The following is a 19856-nucleotide window of genomic DNA, read 5'->3' as shown; positions in this document are numbered from 1 at the left end:
GGCTTGAGCAGGATTGTGCCTGCACACAAGTTGACAGGATAATGGATGTATAACCTCGTTCTCAGGCGTTCCAAATAGGGATATGTGAAAAAACCAGGGGAAAGCCAAAAGCTATGACACAGAAACACTATTTAATATATATATATATTTTTTTCTATTAGTTCACTTTATATGATTTTTTTTTTTTTTTTTTTTTTTTTAAAGTGTATTTTTGTGCGTGTACTCGAGAGAGGAGCCAGACTGCAGGAGTTGGGAGTAGGCAGGCCTCCCCCAGAGGCAATCTGCCGCCTTTCTCCATGCCCCGGGTGGCAATGGCGGGTGTGTGAGGGGGTCTTCCCACACAGCCCGCCCTACCTGCTCCGCTTTGAAGCCCAACGGGGCAGAGGGACTCCCTATAAGGGAGTGAGAGGATTAGCCCGCTCAACCAGCCCCATTAGTCCTTCGCCTCTCTTTTAGAGACCGCGTGGTCAATGTGAGTGTGTTAACCCAATTTAGAGTGCGTGTGTAGGTGTGGTGGTTTTTGTGGGAGGGGAGTGGGCGTACTAAGCACAGGCTTACCTTGCATAGCACACCCACCGGGAGCTGGGCTGAGACCACCAAACTCAATTCACATGAAGCCGAGACCGGGATCCGAACCTCTAGCTGCAGAGGTGAATGGCTTGTCAGCGCAGTGCCAATCGCGTTGAGCCACCACAGCTCTCACTTTATATGATTGACTATTATATATATATCATATACAATACTGATTGCAATAGTTAAAGGGATAAATAGAGGGCGCTAGACCACAAACAATAAAACAAATAAATCTTCTATAATCGTGATCATACATATATAATAGTCAATCACTTTATATGATTGACTATTATATATGTATGATCACGATTATAGAAGATTTATTTGTTTTATTGTTTGTGGTCTAGCGCCCTCTATTTATCCCTTTAACTATTGCAATCAGTATTGTATATGAGGAGCAGCTTTTTTAATATTTGATTCACTGTTTGGCGCTGAATTACACTATTTCCTTCTCTGTTGTTGTCCATTGACGCAGAGAAGGTGTTTGACCGAGTCCACTGGACTTATGTGGAAATGGTTTTAGACAAATTTGGTTTTCAAGGTTCCATCTTAAAAGCTATCCTGGCCCTCTACTCATGTCCCTCTGCTCAGGTGTATTCCTCAGGATTTCTCTCTAGGCCATTTCCAATTATGAATGGTACGAGACAGGGATGCCCCCTGTCTCCGACCATATTCAACCTGATGATAGAACCCTTGGCTGAAGCCATCAGGTCGAATCCAGTGATTACGGGCTTCCAGTTTGGCTCTGGCATGCATACCATTAATCTCTTCACGGACGATGTCATACTGCTGTTTTCTAACCCATCTACGTCCCTGAAGGAAGCTCACAATGTCCTCACGTCCTTTGGGGAGATATCATATTATAAAGTTAACTTCACCAAATCCCTGATTCTAGACATGGGTGTGCAACCACACACGAAACGTATTTTACAAGCACAACTACCATATACCTGGAGTCCGGGTAAGCTCACGTATTTGGGCATAACGCTTACGAATAAGATCTCGGCACTTGCCAAAGCCAACTTGTCCCCGCTGGTAGCCAAACTGGAAGCCCAGCTTAGGGATATGTCTAAAAAATAAGTATCTTGGATGGGCAGAATTTCTGCTTATAAAATGTTAATTTTGCCGCAAATAATATATGTGTTCCGCACGATACTGACCACATACCTCAACACTATCTCAAGAGTCTCACACAGCTCAGTTGGAAGTACATATGGAACGGTAAAAAGGCTAGATGCTCACGGAACAACTTAATATCACACAGGCGAGTAGGTGGGGTGGGTCTAGCAGACATTCATGATTACTTATGGGCGGTACGTTTAGACTAAATCAAACACTGGTTCCATGACTCTGACAATCCTTTATGGGTAGGGATAGAAAAAGACGTATCACCGACTAAGGACCTGAAACTACTGCTACTAAGCGACAGGTGGGCACCATGGGACCTGGCCACTTTACCTCCCCCCACTATACGGACATCAGTAAGGGCTTGGAGATTCATTATAGAACGCAAACAACAGGATGTCCATGACATTGACTTTGCACTACCCCTGAAGCTGCTTGAAGCCAAAATTCCAATGTTGCGGTCAAGAGCCTGATTAACCAGGGCATCACGTGTATATCAGACCTTTGTGTGGGCAACACACTGTAGTCGGCCAACCAAATTATGACACAATACCAACTACCTAATAACGTACTGTTCAACTGTTTGAGAATCACGCACTTTCTACAACCATTACCGCCACCACTTCTAACTCTCCCGAGCGAAGTCTGGCATTTTTACTCTACAGCCAAAATGGACACCAAAGGCATATCATTCTTTTATAACATGTTCCAAGACAAATTAATGTTCTCCAAAACCGCTGCAATGAAAAAATGGGAGGTGGACCTAGGTACCACTTTCTCGGTAGAACAATGGACACATGCCTTTAAGGCAATTCACAAAGCCTCTCATTGTGTTAAGCATTGGGAGTTAGCAATCAAAATAGCAAACAGATGGCATTACACTCCACTAAGAATAGGCACATTCTTCCCGGGAGCGTCACCTAGCTGCTGAAGAGCATGTGGACACATAGGTAATCTCCTGCCCATGCTATGGCACATACTGAGACCAGTCGTCACTCACTTACTGTTAGAAACACGTTCCATGATTTTACGACATTGGAAATCCAACAAGGCTATAAACATGTCAGACATAGTAGCAGGGACCCACAGGAACTACACATTTGAAAGACTTCTAGCCATCAACCATATGAGATGCAAACAGTTTGACGACTGCTGGTCTATTTGGCCCAAATGTCTATGATGTTTTCAACGCTTTGTTACATTGTTTTTGATTTTTGACAATTGTTCTCTTCTGTTTTCTGTCATGTATGTACGATGGAAGATATGCATATCGTTTCACCCTGTGTATGTAATTTCACCCTATTTTCCTTGTTATTCCTTGAAAATATTCAATAAAAATATTGAAACAAAAAAAAGCAGACAAACATAGAAAAGGAGGCGTGGGTGCCATGTACGTCCAAGAACTCAGAGAAAAGGATTTTACGGTGAGTACAAAAATCCTATTTTCTCTTCCGTTTATGGATGGACACAGCAGCAATCTTGACAGTAGAGACGTCCCCAAGCAGTGTCAAAAACGAGGGGTGGGAACAGCATTAAAACAAACTTCACCCCAAAACAACCAGAGCCCCTCAACGGAGGGGTTGCAACTTTTAAACAGCCGTCTGCAAAATCTTGCGGCCGAAGTAAGCATCCGAAGATGCACTCACATCAACCTTGTAAAACTTAGTGAAAGTGTGAACGGACGACCAAGTCGCCGCCTTACACACCTGTGAGACCGACGCATGATGTCGGGATGCCCAGCAGGCACCAATTGCCCTGGCCAAAAGCGCTGAGACAGGAAATGGAGGCGCTCCCCTTTAAAGGGCATAAGCCTGAATGACAATCTGACTGATCCACCGAAAAATGGAGGCCGACGATACCACCAGCCCTATTGGGTCTGACCTCCGGAACGGAGCCATAACAGACAGATACACCCGGAGAGCATGGACCACGTCCAAGGAAGGCAACACAACCTTTCTGGGGTGCGACGGCTGAGGACACAAGGATGGAAGAACAATGTCCTCATATAGATGAAAAGCCGAAACAACCTTGAGAAGAAATGAAGGCTGCGGGCGTAGCACCGCCATATCCTTGTGGATGATCAAATAGGGAGCCTTGCAAGGCAAGGCCGCCAACTCAGAAACCCACCTGACTGATGTAATAGCCACCAGAAAAGGTACCACCTGAGAGAGTGTCAATAAGGGAATCTCACTAATGTCTCCAAATGGAGGCAGCGGTGGTCGAACTGAAGGGACCACATGTTGAACCCCTTGCACAAATGTAGTCTACAGCCGAAATTCGCCCCTTAATTGTAATTAAGGCAAGGTTTTGGTCCACACCCCGCTGTAAAAAAAAAAAAAGAAGAAAGCAGGATCCTGGAAACCGGATATATACGTGGATGCCACCCGTCTCCTACACATAGAGATGTAGGCCTTCCACGTGCGAAGATACATCTATGGAGAAGATCATTTCCGTGCCCTCAGCATGGTGGGAATGACTGAAACCGCCAGGCCTCGGTCCTTTAGCACCTGGCTTTCAATAGCCATGCCGTTAAGCCAGCGAATGTAAGCATGATAAAGTAAGGGACATTGAGACAGAAGGTCACATTTTCACATTTTACATGTTTGCCGTTACTCATTTTTATTGCATTAAATGTAGATTTGTAGATCGGTCAAATGATTCTGTGTAGATTACCTTCTTCAATAACTCTGACTAACTGCTTAACAGCTATTGAAATAAGAGATCAGTCACATATGAAGTGGATTATTTTTTTTAATAAACCAGCCAATTTACAGATTTGCGTTGTTAGAACAGTAAACCGGATCCACTTTGTAGCACTTGAAAGTAGATCCTGCATATGTAATGAACAAAAATGGCTGCACCCATGTACATATAGCATTACAAACAACACACAAACAATATTTTTCAAAAAAGGTACACACATTCATAAGAGTATTCACATTAAGCCCTTCTTATTTACATGTATATCTAAAAAGTCCCTGGAAATTATAAACTTATTTTAGAATGGACCCATCATTAAAATTCAAACAATTTGTTCAAAAGTTCTTCTTTCTGCTCATGAATAAAAACTGCCATTGCCAAGATGCATTTTGTAAAAAAGTGAAGGCAGCAGACCACATAATCTCAATATATAACAAGAGAATAGGGCTGATCCCACGTACATATAAAGTTTCAAACAATGTTTATGTTGCTATACGGATCTAAGTACAAAAGTGTAAAAAAAAACAATTTTTTTATATATATTTAATATAAGCCTTTTGTTAGAAAGTCTTAGGCCGCGTTCACACGGTCGGCCCAAACTGATGAAAACGGTCCATCGGACCATTCTCATCGGATGGATCGACCGTGTGTACGCGGCCTTAGTGTGGTGGCAGCTACTGGTAGTTGCAGCACTAAGTGTGAACCCCCTAAAATGTAGCTCTACACTATTTTCACCCAAACATTGCAGGTCATGTTTACCTTGGATCAGGGTTGGGATTTAAAGAGTTTGTAAAGGAATTTTTTTTTATATATCTTAATAGCTTCCTTTACCTTAATGCAGTGCTGTTTTCATGTCCTCATTGTTCGTTTTTGATGTCAAGTTGCTGTAATTCTTCTCTGATCTCCACACTTCCTGGTTGTCTGTTTCCTGATAACCACAGTACTGGGAGCTTTCTCTCTGTGGTCACTAATCAAGGAGGTGTGATTACTGTGTGTCTAAAACCCCTCACCACCAATCAGTTTCGTTTTACAAACTATCACTGCCCTGTATTGGCTTTGTGCTCTGTACATCACAGAAGCAGGAAACAACATGCAAAAACGAAACTAAAACTGTAGGTACATTATATGATTGATTTTTATCTATTTTTAATCATTTTTAAAAGGAATCAGTTAACTATTATGTCTCTATACCCTGTAAACAGTCATTTCAGCAAAACAAATGTTTTCCTTTACAACTCCTTTAACTGGCCACCTTTGTTTTTAAAACTATTGCTGAATAAAAAAAGCTTCTGCTCACAAATATTTTTTTAGCTGTAAGTGTAACCTTGTAGTTTAACTCCCTAGCTCAGTGGTTATCAACTTACAAGATATAGGGGGCCTCAATTTCTGCCTCTGACATCACTAAATTGCAGCATATAGGGTTAAGTATATGGAATACAACAAAGGACTGTCAGAGACAACATAATTTTGTCAGGGGAGGAGCTTGTACAACTGTGCAAGGCTGGGGGTTTAGCTTTAATTATATATATATATATATATATATATATATATACACAGTATATATATTTTAAATACAGCTAAAGTAAATACCTGAATCAATATTTACAGTATATTAGCTTTATGTAATTCATTGTACAGCAATTCTCCTCCAACACTTTAGTGTTAACATGTTTGCAGGTGGGTGCAGTAGAGGTTACTTCAACAAAAAACTACTGTTCCTAGAATGTTGAGGTCAGGAGCACCTGAGATCTTGCCTTCTTCACAGTACTGCAGTGCAAACTGTGTACATTGTGGGGACATCCTGCATATAGGCAATTCTCCTAAGCCTTAAATTGCATGCCACTTTTTGCAGTCATAAGATTTACTGCACCCAACAGTAAACGTTCAGGGGCTAACATGACAATATTTCATAAGGCATGAGAAGAATGGTCAGATGTTCAGAGAGCAGTACAGCAGGTAGTAATGAGAAAGATCTTTGTCATCAGAATGTTAACCTCTGATAGACTTTGTAATCTTCTGCATTATTATTCCTATTAGTGGAGACCCACTTTTTCTAAATTGGCAAATATCCAGGGTAATGTTTGACCTAGATAGTACACACAAATAATTTTTTTTATACAATCTAGGATATAGAATCTGCCCACAAATTAAGTTTACTGGTAATGCTACCTATCTTAGGTCACCATATATCAGAAGCATTTTTATACACTTCAAATGTAGATAGATGGATAGCAATGAAACTAAAACAATTACCACTGTTGTGTACAGTATACTAATTTTGTTAGAAGCTTATTAGTCTTGTTTGAAAATTGTCCTAAAGAAAAAAGACGAGGGCTGAAAAATGTTACTGTAACCTTCTAAAATATTCATACGTTACCCACAGTTATAAATAAACAGCCAAAATCACCTAAAATGTTCAGTAGTCCAAAGACCTGTTCCTGCAACCAATCACACACAAACGCATAGGAAGAACAGCAAACAAAAGCACAAATGTAAACTAAAAACACCAAAACACAATACTTTGCTCCAAAAAAAAATATATATATATATTTGCCTGTAGATGTCACTGTTGCTCACACAGCCTCTGGATCTAGCGTTTTTTTTAAATGATGTTAAAATCACTTTTTCACAATACAGCAACAGCCAGTTATCAGTTGGCGATGCTTTGTCACAAGAAGTTACTGTGAATCAGTAAAATTTGAGGTAAGATCTAGGTGTTGAAGAGCAGAATAAAGCACTACAGAGATCAATCTTACCTTTCAAATCTATGCTGCCATTTCTAAGCAATTAACAGAGGAAAACAGCAATAAAGCAATTTAGGACAGTTGGTTATGTGTGAAAATGTGCCATTCAACATTTTTTGCTACAAGATTAAGTGCACTGAGTATTGATGGTTCCCCATTACTTTAGTAGGATGATGTTCCTATTGCCAAGGCATATAAAGGAGATCATTGTATACTTCTTGTGTTTGAAGTATGAATGATCCTAACTGTGGACATGGTCAGCCAGCATTACTGACAATCTGATAGGATGAAATCTTCTTGTATTTATCTTTGGCTATAAGGTACTGTTAAAAGAATAACCCAGTATTTTACAATATTGCCCAAAATGTTATTGATAGGTGATATGCACTAAATAGTGAATGTGAATTTTGACTGAAAAAAAAAAGGCATGGGTTACACTATTTAGTGCCAAATTCCCTGGCATACTGTCACCTTAAGGTCTTGTGTACAGTAAAAGCAGGTTGGTGTATAACAAAACCTTGAATTCCTTATTTACAGCATTGTGGTTCTTCACATGATTGTAAAAGTAGATAAAAGTTGATAAGTCCCGACAATTGGATGAATTTCCACAATCGCAGTTTTTGCTGGGAAACTATAACTGTCAGTGAGTTAGTATTTATTTTCACATATATACTGAATTCAGTGTTATGACTACAAGGTACAGGCTGAGGAGTAGGTTTCCCTGCACAAACAGAAAAGGTGTTCTTCTGTAGATGAGTGTCAGTCCAATCATATGGCTTTGATTGGTATATTGTAGTTTCGGTCATCGTCAGTCATAAGACAAATCTCATTCCAGTCTCTTTTGTAATCCTCAGGGTAATAAATTTCAAAGTCTTCAGTATTCATTTTAGCCAACTGGAATAGTTTTATCTTGACTTCAAGAGCATAGCCCACCAAACACAAATCAGCCTTAATAAAGAAAGAAAAAAACTGTTAATATGCATCATATAATCCCCTAGTTGAGTGGTCCACTAAATATCAGGACACAAAAAGCCTTCAGCCAGTTCCTCACTGTTTAATCACTTAAGCCACAAAAGGTTTACCCCCCTTCATGACCGGGCCATTTTTGCGATACAGCACGACGTTACTTTAACTGACAATTGCGTGGTCCTGCGACGCTGTACACAAAAAAAATGAATGACCCTTTTTTCCCACAAATAGAGCTTTTATTTTGGTGGTATTTCATCACCTCTGAGTTTTTTGAAAGAAAAAAAAAAACGAATTTTTTACTTTCAAGTGTATATCGATTGGTTTGTACAAACTAGGGGATATTTTATGGAATTTTTGTTTATTTATTTTTTACTAGTAATGGTGGTGATCAGTGATTTTTAGCAGGACTGCAACATTGCAAATTGGACACCTAACTGACACTTTTTGGGGACCAGTAACACCAATACAGTGAGCAGTGATAAGAAATATGCACTGTAACTGTACCAATGACACTGGCAGGGAAGGGGTTAACATCAGGGACACTCAAAGGGTTAAGTGTGCTCCTAGGGAGTGCTGTGACTGCTAAGCAGAAACACAAGATCTCCATCTTCCTCCCTCATAGAATGGCGGTCTACCTTGTTTACATAGGCAGACCGCTGTTTTCCCTCTTCTGTGAACAATCGGCGGCCCTGCAGCCTTTGCTTCTCCCGCTGATTCTCTTACGGAAGATGCCGGCGCCTGTACCGGAGACGAGGGACGGGACGGGTCAGCTTTGGGTGTGGACATCGTGGGCACTCTTGACAGGTAAGTGTCCTCATTTTAAAAGTCAGAAGCTGCAGTATTTGTAACTGCTGACTTAAAAAAAAAAAAAAAATCGGCGGAACTCTGCTTTAATTGGTTAAAGTGATTGCAAAGTCTAGTTTTTTTTCTTAAATAACAAATGTTATATTTACCTGCTCTGTGCAGTGGATTTGCACAAGGCAGCCTGGATTCTCCTCTTCTCGTGTCCCTCTTTTGCTGCTTCTAGCCCCTCCCTGCTGTCGAGTGCCCCCATAGCAAGCAGGTTGCTATGGGGTCACCCGAGCCGAAGCTCTATGTGTTCATTCAGACATGAAGCTGCCCCTCGGCTCCCTCTCTCTCCTGATTGGCTAACTGACTTTGATCGACAGCCGTTGGTAGCCAATGGTGCTCTGTATCTCAGCCAATCCCAGATAGCAGAGGGACTCGTGGACATCGCTGGAAAGAGATGGGGCTCAAGTAAGTATTAGGGGGTTACAAATGGAAGGCTTTTTATCTGAATGCATAGAATGCATTCAGATAAAAAACCTTCTGCCTTTACAACTCCTTTAGGAGCCCCCAGATTTTCAGTGTATGAATTATCTCAATATTCCCATCAATTCTTGTGTATATTAACCATTTTTGAGGAACCTGTAGTATGTTTTTGAGGTCTGAACTCACTAAATGAGCATGTATGAGAAACATCAAAACAAAATGCATGTCCAAGTGATGAGCATCCACCCAAATCTGAATGATAAAGCAACAAAACTGTCATCGCTAACTTGTCATAGAGTGGATGCTTGTACTATGGTAAATTAATGTTGTAGAATACCTTATTATTTAAAGGGATTGTAAACCTTTGTTTTTTTAAATAACAAACTTACAAAATATCATACTTACCTTGACTGTGCAGTTCGTTTTGCACATTGTGGCCCCAAACCTCGTCTTCTGGGGTCCCCAGGCGGCACTCGCAGCTCCTCCTTGCATTGGTAAACCCCCTGGAAGAAGCACTCTCCCAGGGGGTTACCGTGCACGTGCGCTCCCGAGTCCAGCATTTGCGTGCATAGACACAGAATGCTGGATTTGGCCATGCCCCCCGGTGCCCATGTCATTGGATTTGATTGACAGCAGTAGGCGCCAATGGATGTGCTGCTATAAATCTATTCAATCAAGAGCCGAGAGACCCGGACAGACTCACCTGGGACAGAGGCTTTTGGAGGGGACTGAATGCTAGCCTCTTGACTACTGACTATGGGCCCTGGCATTTAAGGGAGCTACGAGCATTTAGGAAGATATTCTGTTATGTAATGCAAAATTACATGATTAAGGAGGTCATGATGGTCTCTGCCAGCTTGGGACTCAGTGAGAGATGTATGTTAAAGGAATGCTAATTAATGAGATCCGAAAAGCCCGGGTTTTTCACAAAATTGTTTATTGTGCTCATTAAAGCGGGGGTTCACCCTGTTAAAAAAAAAAAAATGTTTTTTTTTATTAGACCATTACATTCGGCATCGTAGCGCGAGCTACGGTATGCCGGTCTTACATTTTTTATCCCCGTACTCACTGTGCTATGGCTCATTGAAGATTCCGGGGAATGGGCGTTCCTATGGTGAGAGAAGGTGATTGACGGCCGGCCCTGGCACGTCACGCTTCTCCGGAAATAGCCGAAATAGGCTTGGCTATTCACGGCGCCTGCGCATAGCCTGTGCGCAGGCGCCGTGAAGAACCGAGACCTACTCCGGCTGTCTTCGGGGAGCGTGACGTGCCAGAGCCGGCCGTCAATCATCCTCCCTCTCCATAGGCACGCCCATTCCCCGCGGGAGTCGGATTCTTCAATGAGCGATAGCACAGTGAGTACGGGGATTAAAAATTTAAGACCGGCATACCGTAGCTCGCGCTACGATGCCGAATGTAATGGTCTAATGATGTGAAGGAGGGTGAACCACCGCTTTAACACACCTTTGTCTCCTAGCAAACTATTGGGGGATATGTTTTACTTATGTGTATTGTAAGTTGAATGAGGACATGGCAAGTCTACCCTGAGAGGTCATATCTCTGAGTCACCATGTCTGGGAAAATGATTAGATAATCAGCTCATGTTAATTAGGTTTCTGGTTACAGTTTGTATTGTCAGCCCGCTGTAGATAGTTGTGTTTCATCTTAAATAAAACAGTCCATGTTCAGCAACCAAACGAGTATTGCCTTTTTTTGTGGTTGTTAGCGGTTGAAATGTCTATCTATATTCAGACTGTGAGGAAGCAGAATATGATGAAAGCACTCAAGCAGAGTGTGGGACGTTTCGTTACAGCGAGGTCCAGTATGTCTCCTGACATCTCGGCACAGGGCTTTGTTTTAAGGCAAGTATACCATAATGTGCTAGCATGTGATACATACAAGCACATTATGCCTTTACCTTGCATGTACAAGAAAAAAATGTCCAGCGGTTTACAACCACTTTAAGTTTCTGAAGGTTTTACCCTCTTCATGACAGGCCATTTTTTGCGATCAGCAGCATAAATCATTGGTTGGGACCCACTGATAGGCTTTGCTGTAGCAAATGACAGCATAGACAGAGAGGTGGGCCGGCACACATGCTCTCTACCAGCAAATGCTAGATATACATATATACAGCATATCACAAAAGTGAGTACACCCCTCACATTTTTGTAAATATTTTATTATAAATTTCCAAATTGGGTCCAACTAGCCATTTTCCCTCCCCGGTGTCATGCGACTCGTTAGTGTTACTAGGTCCCAGGTGTGAATGGGGAGCAGGTGTGTTAAATTTGGTGTTAGCCTCATTCTCTCATACAGGTTACTGGAAGTTCAACATGGCACCTCATGGCAAAGAACTCTCTGAGGATCTGAAAAAAAGAATTGTTGCTCTACATAAAGATGGCCTAGGCTATAAGAAAATTGCCAAGACCCTGAAACTCAGCTGCAGCACTGTGGCCAAGACCATGCAGCGGTTTAACAAGACAGGTTCCACTCAGAACAGGTCTCGCCATGGTCGACCAAAGAAGTTGCGTGCACGTGCTCAGCGTCATATCCAGAGGTTGTCTCTGGGAAGTAGACGTATGAGTGCTGACAGCATTGCTGCAGAGGTTGAAGGGGTGGGGGGTTAGCCTGTCAGTGCTCAGACCATATGCCACACACTGCATTAAATTGGTCTGCATGGCTGTCATCCCAGAAGGAAGCTTCTCCTAAAGATGATGCACAAGAAAGCCTGCAAACAGTTTGCTGAACACAAGCAGACTAAGGACATGGATTACTGGAACCATGTCCTGTGGTCGGATGAGATCAAGATAAACTTATTTGGTTCAGAGGGTGTCAATCGTGTGTGGCGGCAACGAGGTGAGCAGTACAAAGACAAGTGTGTCTTGCCTACGGTCAAGCATGGTGGTGGGAGTGTCATGGTCTGGGGCTGCATGAGTGCTGCAGGCACTGGGGAGCTACAGTTCATTGAGGGAACCATGAATGCCAACATGTACTGTTACATACTAAAGCAGAGCATGATTCCCCTCCCTTCGGAGACTGGGACGCAGGGCAGTATTCCAACATAATAACAACCCCAAACACACCTCCAAGACAACCACTGTTTTGCTAAAGAAGCTGAGGGTAAAAGGTGATGGACTGGCCAAGCATGTCTCCAGACCTAAAGCCTATTAAGCATCTGTGGGGCATCCTCAAACGGAAGGTGGAGGAGCTCAAGGTCTCTAACATCCACCAGCTCCTGGAGTGGAGGAGTGGAAGAGAACTCCAGTGGCAAAACGTGAAGCTCTGGTGAACTCCATGCACAAGAGGGTTAAGGCAGTGCTGGAAAATAATAGTGGCCACACAAAATATTGACACTTTGGGCCTAATTTGGACATTTTCACTTGCTTTTGTTGCCAGTGGTTTAGACATTAATGGCTGTGTGTTGAGTTATTTTAAGGGGATAGCAAATTTTCACTGTTGTACACTCACTACTTTACATTGTAGCAAAGTGTAATTTCTTCAATGTTGTCACATGAAAAGATATAATAAAATATTTACAAAAATGTGAGGGGTGTACTCACTTTTGTGAGATACTGTATATGTGATCCAGTGCAGTGGGGCTGTGCTGTAGCAGTAAAGGTACAGGAGATTATCCCGGAAGTGTTAAATATTCACTCAGTATAATGGCAAAGTGAAAAAATAATTTCAGAAATGTTTGCAAATATATATAAAAAAGGAAAAAATGAAATATCACATTGGCATATGTATTCAGACCCTTTGTAACACCACTTGAAATTTAGCTCAGGTACCTCCCATTTCTCTTGATCATTGCTGAGATGTATCTGCACCTTGATTTAAATTGATTGGACATGATATGGAAAGGAACACACCTCTATATGACCCCTTTCACACTGGGGTGTTTTTCAGGCGCTTTAGCGTAAAAAAAAGGGCCTGAAAGAAGCTGCATCTGCAATCCCAATGTGAAAGCCTGAGTGCTTTTACACTAAAGCACCTGCAAAACTCTCAGTGTGGAAGGGGTCTTAGCATTAAAAAAAGTGCCTGAAAGAAGCCTCATCTTAAATCCCAATGTAAAAGTACTACAAGCAGCTTCTTTACAGCTCTTTAGGAGCGTTGAATACACTGCTCCTAAAGCGCCCCTTCCCATTGAGGCGCTTTTTTTAACGCCAAAGCGCCTGAAAAACGCCCCGGTGTGAAAGGGGACTTAGCGGAGCTTTACCTCTGTTTTTTGGGCACTGGCAGTGTCAAAGGGCTCTGAAAGCAGATGAGGCTTCTTTCAGGCGCTTTACATGCGCTTTTTTTAATGCCGAAGCGCCTAAAAAACGCCCCAGTGTGAAAAGGGTCTAAAAGGCCTCACAACTGACAATGCATACTGTATCAGAGCAAAAGCCATGAAAAAGGAACTGCCTGCAGAGCTCAGTGACAGGATTATTGCAAGGCACAGATCTGGGGAAGGCTACACTGCTGCACTGAAGGTTCCCAAGAGCACAGTGTCCTACATAATTCTCGAATTGAAGAAGTTTGGAACAGCCAAGACAAGTGCTGGTTGCCCAATCAAATTGAGCAATCGGAGGAGTTGACTGAGCTCCAGAGATCCTGTGTAGAGATGGGACAATGTTTCATAAGGACAACCATCGCTGCAGCCCTCCACCAATCTAGGCTTTATGGCAGAGTGGCTAGACAGAAGCCACTCCTCAGTGCAAAACACATAAAAGCCCGTTTGGAGTTTGCAAAAAAAGTACCTGAAGGACTCTCAGACTGAGAAGCAAGATTCTCTGGTCTGATTGAACTGTTTGGCCTCACTTCTAAACCTTATGCCTGGAGGAAACCACTCATCACCTGCCAAATAATATCCCAACAGTGAAGTAGGTGTGTATTTCAGCAGCAAGGAATGGAAGACTGATTAGGGTTGAGGGAAAGCTGAATGGAGAAAAGTACAGAGATATTCTCAATGAAAACCTAATCCACAGTTGAGGACCTCAGACTGGGCCGAAGGTTCAACTTCCAACATAATAACGATCCTAAGCACACAGCTAAGACAACACATGAGTGGCTTAGGGACAACTCTGTGAATGTCCTAGAGTGGCCCAGCCATAGCCTTTGACTTGAACCCTATTGATTGTCTCTGGAGAGACCTGAAATGGCTGACACCGATAGTCCCCATCCAACCTGATTGAACTTGAGAGGATTTGCGAAGAAGAATAGCTGAAAATCACCCAATCCAGGTGTGCATAGCTTGCAGTGTCATACCCAAAAAGACTCTGGCTGTAATTGCAGCCAAATGTGCTTCAACAAAGTACTGAGTAAAGGGTCTGAATACTTAAGTACATGTGATATTTCAGTTTTTCCTTTTCAATAAGTTCAGACATTTCTAAAATTCTGTTTTCACTTTGTCATTATGGGGTACTGAGTGTAGATTAGAGAGAAAACAATTAAACTGCAGCATAAAATTGGAAAAAGTCAAGGGGGTCTAAATATTTATGAATGTACAGTACATGTGGCTGCAGATATTTTAAGTTTTTATATTACAGTCTAGTTGTGGCCCTCAGAATTTAGGTGTATTGTTAAAAGTATAGCAAGCCCAACTGTATGGAAACCTTCTCTACTTTGCTTATGTATCTAAGTAAAGCAGACAAGCGATCACTACATTGACACATTTAATTTGTGTGTTTCCCAGTGCTCTTGTTATCTGCACATATTGGGTCCTAATACTGTGTGGTAGGAAAATGGAAAAACAGCATTAAGAAACTACCTGTTCCAGTCCAGATTTATCGCCCACTGCATTCAAGTGGTTCATCATGTAGCTTAAAGGGTCAGCTGATGTGTCCCGTGAGAACAAGAAATGAAAGAAGCATGGAGAGTGTTGTGCTGACTTTATATCTTCATAAGCCTCTATCACCAAATACAGCATAATGAATTTTAATGCTTCATACAGTTTATTCTCTGTGGCTTCATCAGAAAAAAAGGAATTGCACATTCTGTTTCTTTCAACCCGGTCTTTACAATTGTAAAATTCCGCCCACTAAAACAGAAAGCAAAGACAACTGTTAAGCTCATTAAAACTAACACAGTATCGGTAATGTAACCTAATAGCATGTTCTTAAAAAGAAAAACAAACATATAAACATTCTTTTTTTATGCTATTACAATAATCTCAAAATAATGGAGAGAAGAACGCATGGTAAAAGTGACCCTGATACTTTAACCACTTCAGCCCTGGACCATTTGGCAGCCTAAAGACCAGAGGACTTTTTACAATTTGGCACTGCGCTGCTTTAACTGGTAATTGTGCGATCATGCAATGTTGTACCCAAACGAAATTTGCGTCCATTTTTTTCAAACAAATAGAGCTTTCTTTTGATGATATTTGATTGCCTCTGCGATTTTAATTTTCTGTGATGTATATGAAAAAATACCAAAAATTTTGAAAAAAATTATATTATCTACTTTTTGGTATAAGAAAAATCTAATAAACTCAATTTTAGTCATACATTTAGGGCAAAATGTATTCAGCCACATGTATTTGGTAAAAAAAAGTCAATAAACGTATATTTATTGGTTTGCGCAAAAGTTATAGCATCTACAAACTAGGGTACATTTTCTGGAATTTACACAGCGAGATCTGCAAAATACTCACCATAACTTTCAGCAAATAGCTTGGGGTGTCTACTTTCCAAAATGGGGTCATTTTTTTTTTGTGCCATCTGGGCATTCCATGGCCTCCGAAACTGTGATAGGCAGTGAGGAGTGAAATCAAAAATTTACACCCTTAGAAAGCCTGAAGTCGGTGCTTGGTTTTTGGGGTCCCGTATGCGGCTAGGCTCCCAAAAAGTCTCACACATGTGGTATCCCCGTACTCAGGAGAAGTAACAATGTATTTTGGGGTGCAATTCCACATATGCCCATGGCATGTTTGAGCAATATATCATTTAGTGACAACTTTGTGCAAAAAATACAAATTTGTCTTTTTCCCACAACTTGTGTCAAAATATAAAATATTCCATGGACTCAACATGCCTCTCAGCAAATAGCTTGGGGTGTCTACTTTCCAAAATGGGGTAATTTGGGGGGGGGGTTTTGAACTGTCCTGGCATTTAATGCAGAACATTTAGAAGCTTATGTCACACATCATCCACTCTTCTAACCACTTGAAGACAAAGCCCTTCTGACACTTTTTGTTTACAAGAAAAAATAGCAGCAGGAAGGGGGGGGGGACTGCACATTGAACGAGCAGAGACAGGCAAAGAAGGGAGGGGGGAGGACACAGGTGACAGATAGCAGGCTGTGGATGACGGAGGCATGCAAAACGGACCATGATGGCAGGGCTCAGCAGCCATGATTATCATGGTCTATTTGCAGAGGGGAGGGTATAGCCAGGCAGGATCAGCCAGGTTTTTCAGGTGATACAGGGGTCCAAAATGACACAGCACATGCGCTGTGCTGTATAACAGGCTTTAAAAGAAACAGGATCTGTTTTTTTGGGGGGTTAACAAACGCTTTACAGCCTGTTATTTACATGGTTCAGGAGTCCAGGCTTACATTTTCACACACAGGTGAATGATTCAGAGCAGGGAATCATCCTCTCTCCTCCTTTCCCTCTAAGGTTCAAGCCAAGGTTTCAATAAAAGACAGCAGGCTCTGTTAACAAAGCGGTATCTTACCACCACAGTATTTTTTAAACTTTTCTGGAATTCAAAAGCTAAAAAGCGCTACTAAAATACTGCATGCGCTCTTTTATGAAATAAAGTGGTCCCCCCTGCCAATCCATAGCAGGCCATTAGGGATGCAATCCTGTGCTCCAACCTAGCTAGGGCCGAGGACAGTTCATCCTTCATGATAAAGGGTGAAGCAGCAGCATTGACTGTAGGCACAATACCAGATAGGCGAAGCGGCTCCGATTGCCTGGAAGCCTCTGGTCCTTCAGGGCTTACAACACTAGGGATATGACTAGGTTTGTCAGGAACTTCTGACGAAATAGGTGTGCCTTTATCTGTAGTGTTAGTCTCGCTCCTCTTTTTTAAAGACATTTACTAGCCACAAAAAGAGAGTACTTGGGTGTAGTATTAAAACACCTCAGAAGGGAGACCCTTTAATAGAGCTCATCAAGCCCCTATGCAACAATCCTGATAAGCATCTTTAGCCTGCCAAGCAACACGTGACCCGGGTAAGGAAAAATAAACCGCTGCAAGTGCCTGTTCCGAGTCTGCTCTGTGTCCCACAGCTGCCATCTGGAAGCACTGCATGCTTCGGCATACACAGCTAAAATAAGCTGGGTGTGCGCCGAAATGTTCTGTGCGTGCGTACATGCGTGGTCCCGGCGAACGGGCGTGGCTGTATTCATGCATGAAGTGAATCTTCGTACGCCCAAATAAAAGCTACTGCGCATGTGCAGCGAAGCCCCGTGCACCATGCCCGCCAACAAACAAACTGCTATCCAGCGGCACACTTGCGAATGCACGTGCGCCATGACGAACCATCATGCGGCACAATACAGGTAAAAAAAAACAGCCAGACACAAGCAAAACAAGGTACACTTTGCAAACACCCACAGGTAGCCCAAAACTCTCCTGTATGATCACCGCACACAGCTAGCTTGACTGATTGTTACAATCACTGGGACACCCCACAATAAGTAAATAAGGGGGTTTTACTTACCCGTCCAGGCACAGGGCAGCTTAGAAACTAAGAGCCCAATCTTTACTCATCATGGCGGGTTCCTGTCACTTGAGGACCTTCAAGGACTGGGTACCCGTTTCATGTTTAGGGTTTACTCCCTTGGACCTGTACAGCACCCTGCAGGAATGCCTTGGCTCTGTAGTGTCCAGGATTCCACTTTGCAGTGTCCAGCGCACGGAGGCCGCATTACAGGCAAAACCTTGCAGGATCTTGAGTCTTCTTTGTGAGGCTTGGGTACCATTTATCTAAGCATATAAAGCCTGTGTCAAATGGATCAGATTGGTCAATCCTTGGATTCATTTAAGAATCGTTTTTGGGACTAGAGACCTGGAGTTTAGAGGGTTCAAACAAACCATGTCATCCACCTTGCAGACACAAACTGAAGCGCTTCCTGTATGGGAGGGGTTATATAGGGGATCACTTCTTGTCTATAGACCTTTGGTCTGCCAGTGTCCATTCACCTGGAGATGAAGTATAACCCAGCAGGTAATGAATATTACCCTCTGTCTCCCATGGTGTATGAAAAAGAAAAAATATCCCAAGCTTTGAACATCTCAAGGAGCACTGTTCAATCCATCATCTGAAAATGGAGAGTATGGCACAACTGCAAACCTACCAAAACATGGCCATCTACCTTAACTGGCAGGTAGAGCAAGGAGAGCATTAATTAAAGAAGCAGCCAATAGGCCCATGGTAACTGTGAAGGAGCTGCAGAGATCCACAGCTCAGGTGGGAGAATCTGTCTATTAGTTGTGCACTCCACAAATCTGGCCTTTATTGAAGAGTGACAAGGAAGTCATTGTTGAAAGAAAGCCATAAGAATTCCCGTTTGCGAGAAGCCATGTGGGGGACACAGGAAACATGTGGACGAAGGTGCTCTGGTCATACGAGACCAAAATTTAACTTTTTGGCCTAAAAGCAAAATGCTGTGTGTCGGAAAACTAAAAATCACCCTAAACCCACCGTCCCCATCGTGAAACATGTTGTGGGGATGCTTTTCTTCAACAGGGACAGGGAAGCAGGTCAGAGTTGATGGGAAGATGGATGGAGTCATATGCAGTGCAATCTTAGAAGAAAACCTATTAGGGTCTGCAAAAGACTTGAAACTGGGGCAGAGGTTCACTGTCCAGCAGGACAAAAACCCCAAAAATACAGCTAGAGCTACAAAGTAATGGTTTAGATCAAAGTATATTCATGTGTTAGAATGGCCCAGTCAAAGTCAGACCTAAATCCATTCCAGAATCTGTGGCAAGACTTGAAAATTGCTGTTCACAGACGCTCTCGATCCAATCTGACAAAGCTTGAGCTATTTTGCAAAGTATGGGCAAAAATTTCACTCTAGATGTGCAAAAATGGTAGAGACAAAAAGACTTGCAGCTGTAATTGCAACGCAAGGTGGTTCTACAAAGTATTGACTCAGGGGGAGCTGAATACAAATCCACGCCACACTTTTCAGATATTTATTTGTAAAGTATTTTAAAATCATTTTCCTTCCACTTCACAAGTATGTGCCACTTTGTGTTAGTCTATCACATAAAATCACAATAATATACATTTAAGTTTTTGCTTGTAACATTATTAGTATACAGGATTTATATAGTGCCAACAGTTCATACAAGGGGTATGAATACTTTTTCAAGGCACTGTATATAGGCCATCAGTTGAGACTGAATCAGCTGATATTCATTTACACTGACAAGGGGAAGGATTGCTTTATAATTACTGATAGATTTCAGCTGGTGTCTTGGCTTTCCATGCCTTTTTGACCCTCCCTTTCTTCATGTGTTCAATACCTTT

The 19856-nt window shown here is 42.2% G+C and overlaps 1 protein-coding gene across 1 annotated transcript in view; it reads right to left on the bottom strand.

Annotated features, from left to right (window-relative positions):
• Nucleotides 1-6505: 6505 nt before the first annotated feature.
• OTULINL (OTU deubiquitinase with linear linkage specificity like) overlaps nt 6506-19856 on the bottom strand; it is a 71469-nt gene continuing 58118 nt past the window's right edge. The window contains exons 7-8 of the mRNA XM_040353530.1: nt 15136-15405; nt 6506-8090 (exon numbers count right to left, since the gene is read on the bottom strand). Of these exons, the coding sequence (XP_040209464.1) occupies nt 7911-8090; nt 15136-15405 (450 nt within the window). The 3' untranslated portion in view covers nt 6506-7910. The remainder of the gene's footprint in view (nt 8091-15135; nt 15406-19856) is intronic.

The sequence above is a fragment of the Rana temporaria genome, chromosome 5 (assembly GCF_905171775.1).
Source record: "Rana temporaria chromosome 5, aRanTem1.1, whole genome shotgun sequence".
In the NCBI taxonomy this organism is placed as follows: Eukaryota; Metazoa; Chordata; class Amphibia; order Anura; family Ranidae; genus Rana; species Rana temporaria.
The sequence above is the reverse complement of the archived record's forward strand: the minus strand, read 5'-3'. Positions and strand labels throughout refer to the sequence as shown.